Genomic DNA, 18,243 nt, shown 5'->3' with positions numbered 1-18,243 from the left:
GTCTGCGGATGCCGGCCGGGCGTGGGGGGCAGGGGGGGTGGGGGGGTGGCGGCAGTCTTCAGCTCTGATTTCAGAGTGAGCCCACAGCTGGGGGTGGGGACGGATCGCAGCCGAGGGACAGTCTGTGCCCATCAGCGAGCAGTCCATCCTGATGCCTGCACTTGTCTCCAGCTGCTGGAGCTCCTAGCCCAGGACCGCAGGGCCACTCCTCATCAGGGGCAGCAGCCTGGACCAAACCTTTGAAAATCTGTGCTGCACAAGTACAGCGTAAATAGGAAAGTGCAGGGTGCCTTCCTTCCCCACTGGTCTAGGCTTTGCTCCTTTGTCCTTGGAAAGGTACCGTCCTTCCTAGCTTTTATCTGTACCCTGCTTAAATTTTAAAAACCACAGTGCTGTAGCATGTGTTTCCCTGTTAAATAGGGAAAGGTCAGTTTTACAGAATAGGAATTGAAGTCGGCATCGCAAAAGTTCTCGGTCAATAGCATTCTGTGACCGATCTCCTCCCGTTTCGTTTGTTTTTTTCAGCAGCGACCTACATATATAGATGGTTTCTTCACAGTTCCCATCAGTCATTGTGAGGGACAGCGCTGGCCGTAGGTGCGTTAATGATAAGAGTCACTGCCAGGTCACTATAGTGCTAACAGTCTTAATAGCTCATGGTGCCTACCCTGCGCTTGCTCAGCACCCGGGGTGGTGAACGCATTCCCTGTCCCTGTGCGCACACATACGCGTACATGCGACCACGGCAAAACTTCACCGAAGTAGACTTACTCTCCAATGTAGTGTGAGGATTTGGGGCTACCCTAGGGCTGCCGTTTTAGCCATCACCAGATCACCAGAGTGGACTATTAAATGCAGAGATCTCAAGACACATGCCGTATGCAGTAGAAGTTAAAGGCCTGTGACAAACGCACATTAACAACATTTCGTTTGTTCCTTCTTGAGGTGGAAAACGAAGCTCATTCCCAACGTGCAAAGCCAAGGCAGCGACCCCGGGACCTCTTCTGGAGATGGAAGCTTGTTGAAAACCCAGACTGTCTCCAGGGCTTGCCCAGTCGACCCCAATGGAGAATTGACACCACCTTCACCCTGAGGTCACCGCTAGAGACGCTGATCCATAAAGACAATCACTGCCAAACCCCCCTTCATCTACTCCAAGAGCCAAGTTCCGAAATCAAGCATAAAAGGTTTCCCAGCCAAGCAGACAGAGCACCTGAGAACGCTAGCAGGCTGAGCAACTGCCCTCCCTCCTCTCCGCGTGCACTTCTCAGCACTTCCCAGAGCGTCTTGCGTCCACACCTGTAACCTTTTGGCAAGGACAGTAACTTGGCTACGTTTGCCTGCCAGGAGCAACCCGAGCCTGCGGCCGGCACGTCCTCACACCCCAGCGCGGAACTTTGTGGAAGACGTCCCTCTTTGTTTAGGTCTTCTTCTTTTTTTTTTTTTTTTTTTTTTTCTGCCTTTCTCCTGAAGCTTTTATTTAACAGTGCAAAAGGATCAGTCTTGTGTTTGCTTTTTTTTCTTTAAACTTGAATTTTTTTTAATTTACACTTTTTAGTTTAAACTTTCTTGTTGTATATTTTGCTAGCTATGAGCTTTTAAGTAAAACTCAAAGATCTGGAAAAGTTGGAAATAAAAACGAAAAGAAGCCGCCCTTTTCTGAGCGGCATCTTTTCCGGCAAGTGGCTTCTCTGTGAATTGTAACAAATAGTGGCCTCCCGTCTTCGTAAGGTGTTTGATAGAGCTAAATAAATGTAACAGCTGAATCCACGCCGTGGGTAGCAGTTGGCAGTCCTATTTCATTTTCTTTTTCTTCTGATCTCCTTTGTTTAAATGGTAAACCTTGACACATACCGTCAGCAGGCCGGTTTGCAGTGAATTTTCCTTTCTTTCCTTTTCACCCCCTTGTTGTAAAAAGCCCAGCACTTGAATTGTTATTACTTTCAATGTTCTGTATTTGTATCTGTTTTTATTAGCCAATTAGTGGGATTTTATGCCAGTTGTTAAAATGAGCATCGATGTACCCATTTTTTTTTTTTTGAATAACAAGGCACAGCCTTTGCCCCAAACTGCCATCTAACATTTGTCATTCCAGTTTGAGTTAACGTGCTGAGCATTTTTTTAAAGAAGCTTTGTAATAAAACATTTTAAAACAACGTGTCCTTTTTTAAAAAAAAAAAAAGTTCCTAACAATCACAGCTGGTAATGGCGAACTAAATCCATGGGCCAGGCCCAACCTGGCCTCGCCACATCAGAGGGGCGCCTTCCCCTGCCTCCAAGTCGTGCAGTCCTCGAAGGTATTTGGACGGCTTGGACCCCACTTCCTCCTCTCCCAGGTGTAGACATAAATCGGGGCCAGTGCGAAGAAGACTGTCCCCAGGATTTGGATGGGAGGGACTCTCTTCCTCAGCGCCTCAGACAGCCACCTGGGCCCCAGCCGTCAGCAGGCCTGGGGTCATTTTCCATCATCAGAGCTCCGCAGTCCTCAAACTGGGCACCCCAAATTGAGGTGTCCCTGTGCCCCCACTCTTGTCTCGAAAGCCAACATTTTCCCAGGTTTCAGTTTGTATTCCATAATCTTCCCTTAAGCTTTTCTCAGGCTGGTCTGTAAGTTGGTATCTGATTTAGCAAAAGCTACATACATTTTCAGTTAAAAAAAATCAGTATTTCGTGGCTCTGCATCCCTTGAACCAGTTTGAGAACCATTGATCCCACCGGCCTGACTGAAATCTCTTGCTGAAGTTGTAGCCAGTCTCCGTTCCCAACCCCCAGCACAGCTGGGGAACAGCTGGCCCCACACTTGAATTCACCCTGCACGGACTGCGCTTGAAGACTGCCATTAAGTCACCGGCCCCGTTTCTCTCCTCCCGCGAAGCGATCCGACTCCTTCCACCTTTCATCATCGGCCCTTTAATCATCTTCATTACTGTCCTCTGGAGCCTCTCCAGCTCCTCCTCAGTTAGTCCCAGACACGAAACCAACCGGGGAGAACTCTATTCTGTTCAGGAGACGTACTTGTTACAAAGTTTTCAGACTCCTTTGAAAACCATCTGAGTTTTCTTAAGGTTCAGGAACCAAATGCCCTAAAGCTGCCATTCATGCTCTTCCCGGGAGTTCACTAGAAAATCCAAACACAAACGGTGCAGGAGGGGGTAGTGAAGTGTTACTTTTGGGGGGGGGGGGGAGGGGCGGGGGGCCTTATGCCAACACGGTGACTGAGAAGGAAACTAGCAACAGTCTGTTCACCCAGTATGAGCCGGGATCCGAGGCTGGGAACAGGACCCACCAAAGCCCGCTCCGGCCCTCTCTCCGGTGGTTCCTTTATGTTTTTATGACAGAAAAGATGAGTAAACGGTGATGAGGAAATGGACTGTTTGGGTCCTCCGAGTCAGATATTCCTTCCACCAACTTGATTCCCTCCTAGTTCTCTATGTTCCTTCCAGAATAACCTGTTTCTCCCAGATATCACAGCTGCCCCAGCGTGGTGCTCGTTCCTGGCCCACTCTGCCAAACCCTTCTGCAAGCAGCACTTTGGGCAAGGCGAGTCGGGAGTCTTCGAGAGGTGCAGCCCGACGGAAGCCACCCTGGGGCATCTGCGGGCAGAGGGACGCGCCTCCGGCTCTTTCTCTGTTTCATCTGGGAGTGATTCAGCTCCATTCCCTGCAAGCTCAGAGCCGAACTGTGTGCCAAGAGGAGGAGGACGGGTCAGCCTCTCTGGGAGCCCAGCCTTCCTCTGAGGTCACAGCTGGCATCCTGGTCCTTAAGAGGGGGTGTTTGAAACTCCTAGTTTTAGTTGGTTTGGTTGCTAAGGTTGCTGGCAAGGATCTGTCGAGCTGTTCGAAGGGGCCTTTGAACTGTTTCACGACTACAGCTGTCCTAAGTACAGTAATTTTTTCCCCCAGAGTTTGGTCTAAGGCAGCAACAACATGGAAACCTCTAATCAAGGGCCTGTGAGCAATAACAAGATGTCTGTGTGGCTTTCCTTCTGAAAGAGAAAAATCCTGAGGGGCTAATGCGTGGTTCTGACAGAAAAGAGAAACTTAAATGTTCCACACGACATAGTAGTTGTTCTACAAATTACGTTTACTACTCCTGCCACAGGGTATTATCTTTCATACACAGAAACCTGGGGAATGTCAAGAGCTGCCCTGTGAAACCTAGCTTCTCATTTCTGATAAAGGGTTAATATCCAAACGATACAGAGAACTCTGTAGGAAAAAAACAAAAACAAAAACAAAAACCAAACACTCTGATTAAAAAATGGGCAGAAGATCTGAACAGGCATTTTCTAGAGAGGACGTGCAGATGGCCAACAAGTCCATGAAAAGGTGCTCCACATCCCTAATCATCAGGGGGACACAAATCAAACCGCAATGAAAGATCACCTCACACCTGTTAGAATGCCTGTTCTCAAAAAGATAAGAAGTAAATGTTGGAAAGGACGTGAGCCCTTGGGCACTGGCGGTGGGAACGTGAATTGGTGCGGCCACCGTGGAAAACAGTGTGGAATTTCCTCAAGAAATCAAAAGAACTACCATATCCAGCAATTCCATTTCTGGGTGTTTATCCAAAGACAACAAAAACGCTAATTCAAAAAAACACATGCGCCCCCATACTCGACACGGCACTATTTACAGTGACCAAGATATGAAAGCAACCGATGTATCCATCTATGGATAAATGTGTAAAGAAAATACAGTATAATATACACAATGGAATACTATTAAGCCATAAGAAAAAATGAAATCCTGGCATTTGCAACAACTTGGCTGGAACTTGGGGGCATTATGCTAACTGAAGCCAGACCCAGACCAAATACTGCCTGGTCTCACTTATATGTGGAATCTAAAACAAAACAAAAAGAGCTCATTGATACAGACTGGTGGCTGCCTGAGGGGGGAGGTGGCAAGACATGAGTGAAGAGGGTCAAAAGGCACAAACTTCCAGTTATAATAGAAGTCCCGGGATAGTATGGTGACTATAGTTAATAATACTGTATTGCATATTGGAGAGTTGCTAAGAGAACCAGAAAAAAATCTTGTGACTATAGTGATGACGTGAACTACGCTTGTGGCCATCATTCCACAGTCTATACAAATATTGAATCCTACTATACACACGCACATAATACATGTTCATTATACCTCAAAAAAAAACCAAACAAACAAACCTACCTAACTTCTAGGAATACATACATTACACCAAAATCTGAACTGCGAAACTGAATAGTTCGACCTCAGTTAAGCATTTTAATACTAAAAGAAAGACGTGATTCCAAATGTATTATGGACAAAACTAAGATCCTTGGTGTTGGCCATCACCTAGCAGGTACCATTTTGCTTTTTTTTTTTTTTTTTTTTTAAGTTTATTTATTTACTTTGAGAGAGAGAGAATCCCAAGCAGGCTCCACACTGTCAGCGTAAAGCCGGACGTGGGGCTCGAACTCACAAGCCGTTGAGATCATGACCTGAGCCGAAATCTAGAGCCCCCCAGGCATCCCAGCAGATAACCCTTTTGGAAGCTGCTGTTCTAACCCACAGCCCTCCACTGGGAAAACCTCCATGATCTCGCTCTGCAACTAGGAGTTGTTGAGACAGGGAAGGAAGGGTGCACCAAGAGAGAGAGACAGAGCACGAGCAGGAGAGGGGCAGAGACAGAGGGAGACACAGCATCCAAAGCAGGCTCCAGGCTCTGAGGTGTCAGCACAGAGCCCAATGCGGGGCTTGAACTCGGGAACGGTGAGATCATGACCCAGGCCAAAGGGGGACACTTAACCAACTGAGCCACCCAGGCACCCCGGGAGAGCTGCTACTTCAGATAAACATTGCTGGCATGAATCAACCCAAGGAAAACTTTGTACCTGTTAGGTAATCTAGAATTTACAACTTTTAGTAAAACTTGAAGATGTTAACTGAAAACTGGCTGTTGCCCTTGTTGAAGAAGTAATGCTGATGCTTGTTGCCAGCAGGCCTATGGGCGGCAGTAATCTGGTATTAAAGATACAAATTGGGGGCACCTGGGTGGCTCAGTCGGTTAAGTATCTGACTTTGGCTCAGGTCACGATCTCATGGTTCATGGGTTCCAGCCCCACGTCGGGCTCTGTGCAGAGCTTGCTTGGGATTCTCTCTGCCACCCCCCCACTTGTGCGTGTGTCCTCTCTCTCTCAAAATAAATAAACTTAAAAAAAAAAAAAAAAAAAGACGGTGGATGTGCTCACTGAATACATTCTTCCTGAACACCCGCCAGTGGACTATACCCTAGAAAAATGGTTTCATGCTCTGTAAGACTGTCCTGCATCTGGATGTGTTCTCCTGTACAAGAGTCCTCTCCCCGAATGGTAATTTGTAGTTTTTTTCCTTTCCTTTGTTCTCAGGTGTGGACACACACTGATAAATGTGATAACTTATCTCAACTTCTGGTTCCCTCAACTTTCTTCCCGGGTTAACAAAGGAAGGGAAATGGAGGGAGTGCGGACCACAGCGGCTCCCTCGGGCAAAGTATGTAGGTGACCTCTCAGATGTTGCCCTGAGGGGTGTTTTAATCCGGAAAGGCCCTTTTGCAAACAGCCAGACCAAGTGTTCTTGCAGCTGTATTATGTGCGATGTGACCGTACTCACGGCAAGAAGACAGGTCTTACATTAGGAAGGAGGTGGCCCAGTGGGGAAAGCCCGGGTTTGGAGTCACACAGAGGGGAACAACGTCCACCTCCACCACTGCCCGGCACTGTGCACCCAGGCCCTCCAAGCACACTGGCTCCTGGGCTGCACGAAGAGGTGACTGACCTCCCAGAGGTAGGGGGAACGGGAAACGAGACAGCCGCCTGGCCCAAACACAGGAAATGGCTAAGAAACGCATTTCCCCTTGAGTTGTCTTGTAATTTGTTACTAAACATGTTTTGTCCAGTATAAAATACGTTGTCTTTTTATCACCTATAGCCACAGAAGATATAAATCTATTTCTTCTGCCCATGGAAGCAGTTGGTAACCAGGAGTAACCAGTCTGTTTTGGACCAAAGATCAAGAAAATACTTATACAAAAAGGGCAGGATCTGGATTGTCCTAGATCTACACCGATGTGTTCATTTGACATTTCTCTTTATCATAGCCTGAGAGGTTACCAGCTAAATTAAGTAAGTTTCTGCTCTCCATTAAATGAATGGAAGAAATCAGTAGGAAATGTGTTATTTGCCAGATGGAATGAGAACACTGCATCCAAGTAGCAGACTTAATCTCACACCTGTTTTTCTTTATGATCATAGTGGAATTCGTAGATGACTCCTTTTCTTTTCTGTCTTTAACTTGTCTCAGCATTTGAACTCAGCAGAATCACTGAATTATGTTCTGTGCTGTAATGATATTTTCTCCCATGGAAAGAAGGTGTGAGGCAACCAAAGTAAAACAGAGTCCCACAAATTGGCCTATTTGTTGTCCCAGGTCTTTTTTTTTTTTTTTTTTTTTTTTTAAAGTAAGTAATCTCTACACCCACCGTGGGGCTCAAACTCATGACCCGGAGACGAAGAGTTTCACGCTTCCCCGACTGTGCCAGCCCGGCACCCCTGTCATTACAGGCCTTTTCAGTTCAGATACACATGCTCGATCAGAGAAGGGTAACCGGTTTTACAATCTAACTTGCCCCCCCAGGCCCAGCTCTGGAGATGCCCCGCAGTGCTCACAAAGCCGGGCCTGTACGGTGCTCACCTGGGGGGCTGCAAAAGCCCCAAAGTGCCTGGTGAACAGTGTCGTTTGTTTCCCACGTGCCAGCATCTGGCAGGTGCCGCGCCTGCTCCAATTCAAAGACTCCAGTAAGCTGGGGCTGTTCTCTCTTTGGTAGCTGGTCCGAGGGAACACAAAGTGTCCAGGCAGCCCTCGCAAAAAGGGACCCCTTTCTCATGAGTTCTCAACCTGAATTATCATGGCCACTCCAACCTTAGTCTGAGACTTTAGGATGACGGTCTCTATTCTCTCCTTCAGGCTTTCCACCCCACAACAGCGTCTCTGTCAGCAGGCTGGGGAATTTCCAGGGGTCCGCATCAGGGACCCCTGAGCGCAGAGGCCCAAGGGGCTCACTGGGGAGCAGGGAGGGGCCTGCAAACGACGGGTCCCGGGAGCGAGGTGTGCTGTCCCTCACTGGCCTCTCAGCCTTCGGGAGCAGCCCACGTTAATAAAAGGACACTATGAACCAGTTCTCTCTCCCAGCAGAAGGCAACCCTCAGCACACACAAGACTTAACAAGAAAGGAGGACAACCGAGAAAATCAATACACAAGCATTAACGACCCACCATAGGCCTAGGCCTGCCAGTTGTGGCAGAATCCACCCTGAGACTGGGTGCTGACGGGGAGATGTCCCCTGGACCTGCCCACACACCCGTGGTTCTCAGACTAGGACATGTGTGCAGATAAGCTCAAGCTTCTGCAGGCCACACGGACTTCAAGGGGCAGGGGCAGGAGCAGCCCTCCGCCGTTCCCCCGCCGCGGGCATCACGTATCAGCCTCACACCAGTGAAGCGAGAGCGTCTCCTGTGTGGGAGCAGCTGAGGGCAGACCACCTGTTCCCCAAGGTTCCAACCAGAGGGCTGGGCAGCATGGGACAGTGGCTTCCCACTCCGCCTGCCTGGCCCACCACAAGCCCACGTGGAGGTGGGAGCCATTGCTCTGCCCCCTCACCCTTCTCTAGAACCTTAACACGGAGGCTAAAAAGCTCTGGAAATCTGAAGTATATGCCCAAACCTCCATGCAGCTCCAGAGTGAGGCACTGAGGGCTCAGCCCTTCAAACTGCCCCAAGCAGAAAATTTACTTCAAACACTGTCTTCCTCCCCAGGTAGTAGTTTTTTGGAGGCTTCTGTTTCCGGTGTTCGAAACCTGGTATGTGAGTCCAGTGGCTGTTTATGAGGAGGCAGCAGGAGGCACTTCTTATTCCAGGGTTTTCTGCTCTCATACCAGCTAGCCCAAGAAAAGCCTACATATTCTGCTGGAATATTCCAGTAAGTGCATCTACAGAAATGAGGCTGAGGTGTCACACTGATACAGCCAGAAGGCAAATACCCACCCCACTCAGGTTACGTAAGTAAAGCACAGAGGAGCTGAGCATCAGAACCCAAGTCTGTGGAATCCCCAAACCCTTGGTTTTAATCGTTTATACTAATTCCGCAACAGATACAGTTGGTGAGACCCACATTCCGACACGCAGCCTCTCTCCTCGTTAAGGCCCGCATCGTTAACTTGCCGTGCTGCAAGGGGGCTCTGCCTCGACCAGCTCCATTATGGTCAGATGGAGTTCAGTTCTTCCCCTGTTCATACACCACCACTTCTCGACCCCATGTGTTAGAAAACTTCCCTCCTGTGCACTTGCTTTTTTCCTGGGGCCTTAAGTCATTCACAGTCTATGGCTTATACAGTAAAAGAGGACTTACCTGAGTGGCAAGCACCTCTTCCAATTCACCGAACGCCTCCCCGCGTTCTCCTCTCTGTTAGCCCTGACCAGTGCCTCTCCGAAGGCCTGGAAAGCCCTTCCGGAGCAGCTGAGGGTGGAGTATGGAGCGCTGGGTCTTTGTGCCCAGGTGGCAACAGCTTAACTTCCAAGGCTCTTTCATGAGTCTTGGGTGTGTTCTCAATCTTCGGCTCTCTCCCCACAGGTGTAAAATGTTTAGGACTCTGTAAGCCTAGAGGTTTCTAGGAGCCCGTCCTTCCAAAGCGGGCAGAGAGGAGGGAGGTGGGTCACAATTAGCCTATTCTGCTGTGCAGAGTGCTCAGCACCTGCATCCATCATCCCATTCCTTCCTCAACAACCTTGCAAGACAAGTTCCATCATTTTGCCCATTACTATGTACACTAACAAGACGAATACCGCCATCCCCCGCCCCCACCAGGTTACACAGGTAAAGCAGAGAAGAGCCGAGCACTAGAACCCAAGTGTGTTTAACCCCAAAGCCCATGGTATTTATTAATCACTTAATACTGATTATTAATTCTGCACCAGATAAAGCACTGAATAGAAATGGTATCAGTGATGGGATTTTTCTGTCTTCCAGTAGTTGAAATCTGTTCTGCCACAGACCGATTTTAAAAACAGAATTTACACAACCAAATGCGCTGAGCATACAGCAATGCTTCCATTGTTCAAAGCATTTTTTAGATTGCTATTTATGTAGCATCAATGCCTATTTCCAAGAAAATTAGTCCCACAAAATTACAGCCGCAGCTTGTACTTCTGGTAGACTTAATTGGTTCCTTAGGTTGAAATGTTAGGGGGATTAAAATCGAGGGGAGAGAAGACAAAAGCTGGTTTCAAATGTGTGAAAAGTGTAACTCACAAACCAAGAGAGAAAACATAATTAGCATGTGTCGTATAAGCCGTGACTTACATGTTGGTCCTGCCGTCTCCAGTGATTAGTGGTTGAGCCTCCAATGTGCTTCCGAAAGCTGACATGTTAAAGAGTCAGAAAACTTATTGTGTAACAGCACCCAGCGGGGATCGTCTGGTGTACCACCAGATTTCTATATAGAAGTTGCTCAGTTCCCAGATCGGGTCCCACCTTACCACCATCCCTCACCATTTAACCATCCTCACATTGGAAATCTACCTTAGGATTGATGTCAAAAGGCGTTAGCCAACCATTTTCCCCCGAGAAACTATTATTAACAGTGAATCTTACAGATACTAAAGGGCGACAGTTTTTATTTTACAAAGACCTCTTCAATAAGGACCAAAACCGTTCTTCAGAGAACTCCATCCTGCTAAGCACAACTGAAGCCCAGGGTGATGGCTAAGCTCACAGGCTCAGCCTTTTTTCGGCAAGCCATTTCATCAATTGTGTGATTTTCTTTTTAATCTCAGATGTTCGTTTCTTTAAAACATTTATTTTAAGTAGGCTCCATGCCCAATGTGGGGCTCGAACTCATGACCCTGAGATCAAGAGTTGCACGCTCCACCAAGTGGGCCAGCTAGACACCCCTCAGATGTTCATTTCTGTTCTAAGAATAAAAATAGCCTAGGAAGGAGTACAGGAGGGAAGGGGGAGAAAAAGTGTCCTCTGGACCCAAACCCTGGGTAGCTACTTTCCAGATCCCATCAGAGATCGCTGCTTGCCGTCTGGAGGAAGGTCCAGATCTGGGGGGCGAGAAGGAATGGCAGCAGCGAGGCCGCCCTCTCTCCTGCACACGTGCTGCCAAGCAGCAGAGGTCACACACGATCCCCCGGGCTCTTGCTGGGGCTCAGTTTGTAACCACGGGTGCGGCAAACAGGTGGCGGGCCCATGCTGGGAAGCAGAGGGCCGGAGGAGGCATTCCTTCTCTGCGGGGTCTGGGTGGGAAGCGGCTAGGCCAGCCGGACACGCAGAGACGAGGAGACCCAGACCCAGACAGCTGCCCCTGCCTTCCATGTGCCAGAGGACGTTCAAAACTCCTTCCCGGTCCCAAACCTGACGTATGCGACAGGGTTTCGGAAAATGATAAAAGAATGTTCGGAGGCCAAGCTTTCTTTTTGGTAGGCTAAACGTGCACTTAAAAACCTCGGCCAAAAAAAAAAAGACCACCGCGACCCCCAGCCTCACATCCTGGCAGGGGGTGATAGTCATACCACCTAGTTCTCTCTTTCCTGGAATTCAATGGTTGAGAGAGAGCCCTGCCATCTCCAGGAGGAGGGCCCCTGTCCTCTGAGCAATGCAGTCAGAGCAAGAAGGAAATAAAGTCTCCTCCTCAGCCCAGGGCTCACATCGAAGGTCAAGAACCAGCCTGAGAGTGAGCAGGGGCCGTGAGACCACAAGGGTAACTTCAGTGATGGAAAGGGTGGTGGCGTCAACAGGTGTTTCCTTTTTCTCGTTAGGAAACGTTCTAGAAGAATAACCTAAAAGTTTCCTAAACCAGGTTCTATGTGTGGTAGAAATGCATGTAACGTATTTACTTATTTTCCCATTATGTGCTACAGTTAGCTTCAGTAAAAAAAAAAAAAAAAAAAAAAAAAAATTAATAAGCTCTCTTTTTATCAACCATGAACTGGAGGGGGGAAAAGAAGCTCTCAACCATTAACATCGTGACCCAGGACACCAAACGAGGATGAGCATTCTGGGGACAGTCCTGTTTTGAAAGTCTGGATTTGAGATTTTCAATCTTGCTATTTTGTTCTACTCTGGACCTGCTACCTTGGGCACATCACTTAAGTTCTCTCTTTTCTGAAGCCACTGGACTTCAGGGTTTCTGATGTCTTTCCAGCTTTAAAATTCTATCTTGGAAGACACTTTCTCAAGCCAATGATTAAAAGAAGCTTATGTTACACTGTTTCTCTTTGTTGGCAAAGAAGAAACAGATGTTTCTAAAAAACTGTTTTCTGTGGCCTTATTATTGCTTTACTGGTAAGAAATCTGGAGTGACAGCCGCAGGCAGGTCATACATAAATGCCTTCTCTGGCCACTCCTTCCCCACCACTGCCACTTTAAAGAATAACAACAGGCCAAAGAAGATGGGGCATAGTTTTTGCCTAAATTACCAACCCTTACTTTTGTAGCCATTCAAGCATGTTACGACTTTAAAATTATACACACATTTATTTCAATTCAAATTTTCACCGATTAAAAGACTGCATTTTATTAGAATCAATTTACAGGCAGTTTGCAGCAACGATTTCTCATGGGGGGAAAAAAAGAGACAGACAGTAATCATTCAGACTTTGGATGTGAATGAAACCTCTTCCTGCAAACAAACACATGGAGGTATTCCCACAATCCAACAGGATGAGCTGAATAAAGACGTGACATCTTATGCCCAAAACGTAGGGTAAGGCCTGAAGCTGCAGGTAGCACACGTCCTCATAAAGGCAGGATGCATGTGCCGCTCAGCACAGCATTCACAGGCACAGCACACACGTGTCCAGTGGCTCGTTCCTCTCCCACGTGGCAGTGATGAACACAGCACGCACTGGGAGGAAGTGCTGTCCCTTTTCCAAAGTGAATGAATCCAGGCAACTCTTTATGAAGATGATAAGGTTCGAAAGAAATGTTTGCTCCAAGGCACCCAGGGTATAAAGCTTTTTAGAAAATACACAGAAATGAACAGACTAAGAAAGGGAATTAGTTCTCAATGAAGAAATCTGCTATTATTAGAACTAGTGTAAATCATTACTCCAGATAGAGGACAATCAAAATGCACACAGAACAGCCTGTGCTGTGTGAGGGAACATCTGACAAAGAACATTCCCACGGGCACTTGGGGGAGCCGATGGTAGGTGCTTACGGGGGTTCTTCCCGGAGCCAGAGAAGCTGTGCCTCACTTGTATTTGTAATACCCTTCTCCGGTCTTCTTGCCAAGCTTGTTCTCAGCTACCAGCTTATTCAAGGACGGGCTGGGCTGAAACAAGGGGTTCTTTGCATCCATTTCATGCCACCCTATTGAGAGGAAGAGAAAGGGCTTAGGACGAAGCGCTGAGTTTATTTTTACATCGCAGCATTCCCAGGGCAAGTCTGGGGAAAAGGGTCCCTACTCTTATGTGGGCGAGCCCTGAGGCCACCACAGCAGAGGCAGGAGGCAGGCTGCCCTGAGGGGGCCGTATGAGCCCTGAAGCGGACGGACGAGAGAGTGCCCCAGCTAGCTCTACCCCAGCCCGTCCGCCTCCCCCGTCTCTTCCTGGAAATTGCTAATGCCAGCGGTCCAAAAACAAAACCAGAACCAGTTATTCTGCTGGTTGGACCCCTCAGTGGCACAGAGAAACAACTGGAACGCATGTTAAAAATCTGAATTTGCTGCCACTGGTATTTTGCATCCTCATAAAATACAAAGTTCATACTCAGTTAGAAGCGTCCTCGCTCCCAGCAAATACTTAAGTATTCTTTGTGAAACTTGGGAGCATGAGCTCCGCTCAGCTTCAGTAGCCCAGTTTAGTAATTATCTTTACCGTGTCCTCAGAGCCCCTCCAGTAAACTAGATACATTATTATCTTTACATGGCTGTGTAACTCCGTTGCAGTGGAGGTTACCCAAATCAGCATTTATGACACAATGACACAGCGTACCAATGTGAGTTTCCTGGCTGTGATACTGTACTGTGGAACCATTAGAGGAAACTGGGGAAGGGGCACACAGGGCCTGCCTGTGCTAAATTTGAAACTTCCTGCGAATCTATAATTGTGTCAAAATGAAAAGTAAAAAAAAAAAAGTTACCCTGTGAGGAGGCACTAGGCAGTCACATTTTTCCTTTTCCTGTCATCTTTTAACTTGACTCTTTAAGCTGGTGGGGCAGAACTTTGGAAGGTCTAAGACCCCTTATAATTTCTGTTTTAAATAGGCATTATAATTCATAGTTGCAAGAGACAGACGACAGAGAATTCCAATTCCTACCGTCAATGATGAACTTCGTAGTATCCAGGCCCACGTAATCGAGAAGCTCAAATGGGCCCATGGGGTACCCAGCCCCCAGCTTCATCGCGGTGTCAATGTCTTCCTTGGATGCATCACCTAAGAACAAGAGGGCAGCCCTTGTTGATCAGTAAATACGATCAGTAAATTTACATGATGTAAATTTACACATTCAAAGCACATCCAGAGTCAGGATTTGCGGCTACAGGAAGATTTCATCTTAGAGGTATATGCCAAATAGATGGCATGATTTCCAAAGCTATTCCACCAAGCTATTCTGGGAGGTGAATTCTAGAGCACTGCTACGTGGTTCATGGAGACAGAAGGCCCTGGTGGCCTGGAAACATTACTTATTTCTAATGGATTGGGATTTTCCAACTCTGGAATAATTTACTACACCATTTAAAGCTAGAGCATAATTTTATTGATAAATGGACTTTTTTTTTTTTTTCAACGTTTTTTTATTTATTTTTGGGACAGAGAGAGACAGAGCATGAACGGGGGAGGGGCAGAGAGAGAGGGAGACACAGAATCGGAAACAGGCTCCAGGCTCCGAGCCGTCAGCCCAGAGCCTGACGCGGGGCTCGAACTCACGGACCGCGAGATCGTGACCTGGCTGAAGTCGGACGCTCAACCGACTGCGCCACCCAGGCGCCCCTGGACTTTTTTTTTTTTTAAAGTTTACTTATTTTTGACAGAGAGAGAGAGACAGAGACAGAGACAGAGCATGAGTGGGGGAGGGGCAGAGAGAGGGAGACAGAATCCGAAGCAGGCTCCAGGCTCTGAGCTGCCAGCACAGAGCCCGATGTGGGGCTCGAACTCACAGACCGCGAGATCATGACCTCAGCCGAAGTCAGACGCTCGACCGACTAAGCCACCCATGCGCCCCAATAAGTGGACTTTTTTAAAATAGAAAAGAACTAAGCTTTAGATTGTTATGTGTATTGTATGCATATTTTTCTTTTCCAGCTTTCTTGGTTTTACAAGTGATGAGTACTTCTTTACACTCACATCAACGCTTTAGTCAAAATGAAGTTTAAAAAGAAGCCCAAATCGGATTTAGAATTGCCAAAGCAAGTTTAAAAGTGTGTTTAGTAGAATAAGACAAGAGCCAGGGCGCTTTTTCGCTGGAATTTTACCCTTAATGATGGTCTTTGGGCCACAAGAAGCCTTTGAGAGAACTTGTCCCTTTTATCCAAAATCAGGAATGGGAACGGTAACATGTGACCATCTAGAATTCTGTTCCAAAGCATAAAGAAATGGCCAATTACAGCAAAGCTAAGTAAAAGGAGAAACAAGTTAAAATACTCAAGGAGGATCTCCTACCTAAATATTTAAGATTTTGAGGTGTGAAGAATAGGAACTACTTAAACATCTATAAAGACTATTTTTTAAAAAGCATATGAAGTACTAATGCCAAAGGAATTCGAGACAGTTCAAGGTGATTAAATTCCAACCGACTACTTCTTACGGGTGACATTATTAATGCTTCGGTAATTAGTCAACCAGAGGATGCTAAGAATCACAATGTGAGTTTCAGGCCATAAAAAGGCAAAAAGAACAGAAATCATTACATACACTAGTTTCAGGCGGCATCCTTCATTCATTCAACTTTTATTTGTATCAGTTATGCACCAGGCACCAGAGACTTGGAATGGGACGGAGAGGAAACAAGACAGGTACTCAAGCACTCCTGATACAGTGGGAGGACTCAGATGTGTAAACCAAATGTCCCACCAGGCCAGTGCTGAAGGTTCACGAAGAGCCACACCTCTGTGTGGGAAAAGGTGGAGAGATTTACTCGGAATGCCTACGTGTCATCAAAACACACCACTGAGGCCCAGGTCCTGAAGGATGAAGAGAATCCCAAGGGATGAGTAGGCAGGAAGGGCATGCCAGGCAGAAGGAACAGCATGTACAAAGGACAAATGAGCAGGGACATAGCAGCTGAGAAGTGGATTCTGCTCAGAGGATTTTATCAGACCCCGAGGCTTCTATGGCGTTAGAGACAGAGTGCTAAACGAGGGCCCAGCACACTCTCTCCCTGGGCTTGGTACCCTCCCTCCTCCAACACCTGACATGTGCTTGGCTCAACCCCTTACTTCCAGCAGGCCTCCTTTGCTCAGGTGTCACCTCATCCGAACGCCCTGTCCCCTCCCTGCATATAAACTAGCAACTGTAAGAACTCCAGGCTAGGACTCCCACCATTCTCTTCACTTTATCTTTCTCCGCGATTACTGGTCACAATGTAACACGTTATCAACTGGTACATTTACTGTGGCCTATCTACCCTCACTAGCATATAGGCTCCTGGGGACAGAAATTTCATAGCCTAATGGTTCCAACTTACCTAAAGCCATTTAATCATATCTATATTCAAGGACAGATAATGAACTCTAGAGACAATTCTGTAATTCCAGATTCAGAGACTCACTTGAAGACTTTTATTTCAAAAAATACTACGAAGATACAGCATATCAAAGAAAAAATCTAAACAGTGTTACCAAGTTGGCAACTCTAAAATTCCGAGTAATACAGAGCAAAAGAGGCAAAAAGAAAAGAGGGAGAAATAAAACACAGATTGGTGTGCCAAGTGGGAGTTAAATACAGTACTGTGTTTTAGGCCAATAATTCCTAAACTTGTTTGTAGAAACAAGCACTTTGCTGAGAATCTGACCCTTGCCCCAAATAAAACGCACATACACACAAAACTTTGCATCAGTGTCAGGAGGGGCCTCCCTACCTCTCCCCAGTTAAGAGCCCCTAACTCTAGACAAGACAACAAAGAAAAACTTCCTCAGTGAACTCCCAGACTTCTGCACGGCGGCGGGCGGCGGCGGCGGGGACCAGGGACTTGCCCCGACATGTTTCTTCTGCTGGCTCATCACCACCACCTACCGACCATCTTGGCATTCACAACAAAGTGCGGTGGGGGGGTGGGGGGAGGGGGGGAAGGCGGTGCGGAGCAGCACCCAGGATCAGAAATCCCACACAGCCGCCATTCCTCTCTTCATCAACAGCCACCTAAGTGCCTGTCCTATACAAGCACTTTGGGGCCTATGAAGATGAGGAACATCCCAGATACTGCAGTACTGCAGCAAAAAAGAGTGTAGCAACAAAGGAAGACATTGCCACAGGGAAGAGAACGGCAACCACCCCGAGGGAGAGCCAAAGGGTAAGAAGAGTTAAAGAAACACAGGTTGTGTCCAGCTTGGAGCAGTGAGGATGGGACCTTCTGATGGAACGTGGGAGTCACGTACATGGTGAGGGCAGCAGGGGCAGAGGAGGAGGTGAGAGCAGGTTTCCTGGCAAGGGAACTATATATATTTAGTAGCCTACAACAGAAACACTGAGTAAGTCTTGAGCAGAGGAAAAGCAGTGAGCAGGATGTCACATGGTGACTGGCTAGGACTGGTGAAGACTAGGACTTCCCAGGGCCTGCCACCAGCACTGCCTTCCCAGAGGAGTTAACCATCTGGCCCCAGCACCCTGCCAGAGCTACCTGGGACCTGTAGGAGTGGGCATTTGACAGGTATGACTGTCTGCTCCTGGGTGCCAGACTGCTCAAAGATCTAGAGACAAAGCCCTGGCCCACAGGGACAAGGTGACCGACTACACCAACCAGGCCTCAGCTACAGTGTGAGCAAACGGGAGCCACACAGAGGACAGAAGCCAAAGGACCGAGAAAGAAGGCCCAAAGAAGCAGCCAGGAGGCTGAGCACATCAGCAGTGGTGAGGGCACAGTGAAGTGCTCCTAGGGGTCACGGGGAGCTGGTGAGAAGTATGGGTGCAGGGCCCCCAGCATTCCAAGAGCTGCTCAGTTGCCCCGGAGGCCCGAGTGGTGACTCTGCTCTAATGCCAACACATCCTCCTGACGGGCCCCTACCGCTGTGGCATAGC

The 18,243-nt window shown here is 47.7% G+C and overlaps 2 protein-coding genes across 8 annotated transcripts in view; one reads left to right on the top strand and one right to left on the bottom strand.

The window, feature by feature from the left end:
- LEF1 (lymphoid enhancer binding factor 1) overlaps positions 1–7,411 on the top strand; it is a 127,314-nt gene extending 119,903 nt beyond the window's left edge. For 3 of the 7 annotated variants that reach the window (XM_049630989.1, XM_049630986.1, XM_049630991.1), the window contains one exon: positions 946–2,040. In XM_049630989.1, coding sequence (XP_049486946.1) covers positions 946–1,025 — 80 coding nt within the window. In that variant the 3' untranslated portion in view covers positions 1,026–2,040. Of the gene's footprint in view, positions 1–945; positions 2,041–6,935 lie in introns of those variants that run through there. The other 4 variants (XM_049630990.1, XM_049630987.1, XM_049630992.1 and 1 more) reach the window with 2 other exon arrangements.
- A 5,098-nt stretch (positions 7,412–12,509) lies between these two features.
- Positions 12,510–18,243, bottom strand: part of HADH (hydroxyacyl-CoA dehydrogenase) — a 50,221-nt gene continuing 44,487 nt past the window's right edge. The window contains exons 7-9 of the mRNA XM_049630999.1: positions 14,326–14,442; positions 13,226–13,377; positions 12,510–12,959 (exon numbers count right to left, since the gene is read on the bottom strand). Coding sequence (XP_049486956.1) covers positions 13,259–13,377; positions 14,326–14,442 — 236 coding nt within the window. The 3' untranslated portion in view covers positions 12,510–12,959; positions 13,226–13,258. The remainder of the gene's footprint in view (positions 12,960–13,225; positions 13,378–14,325; positions 14,443–18,243) is intronic.

Source organism: Panthera uncia, chromosome B1 (genome assembly GCF_023721935.1).
Source record: "Panthera uncia isolate 11264 chromosome B1, Puncia_PCG_1.0, whole genome shotgun sequence".
NCBI lineage: Eukaryota > Metazoa > Chordata > Mammalia > Carnivora > Felidae > Panthera > Panthera uncia.
This window is presented reverse-complemented; position numbering and strand designations above follow the sequence as displayed.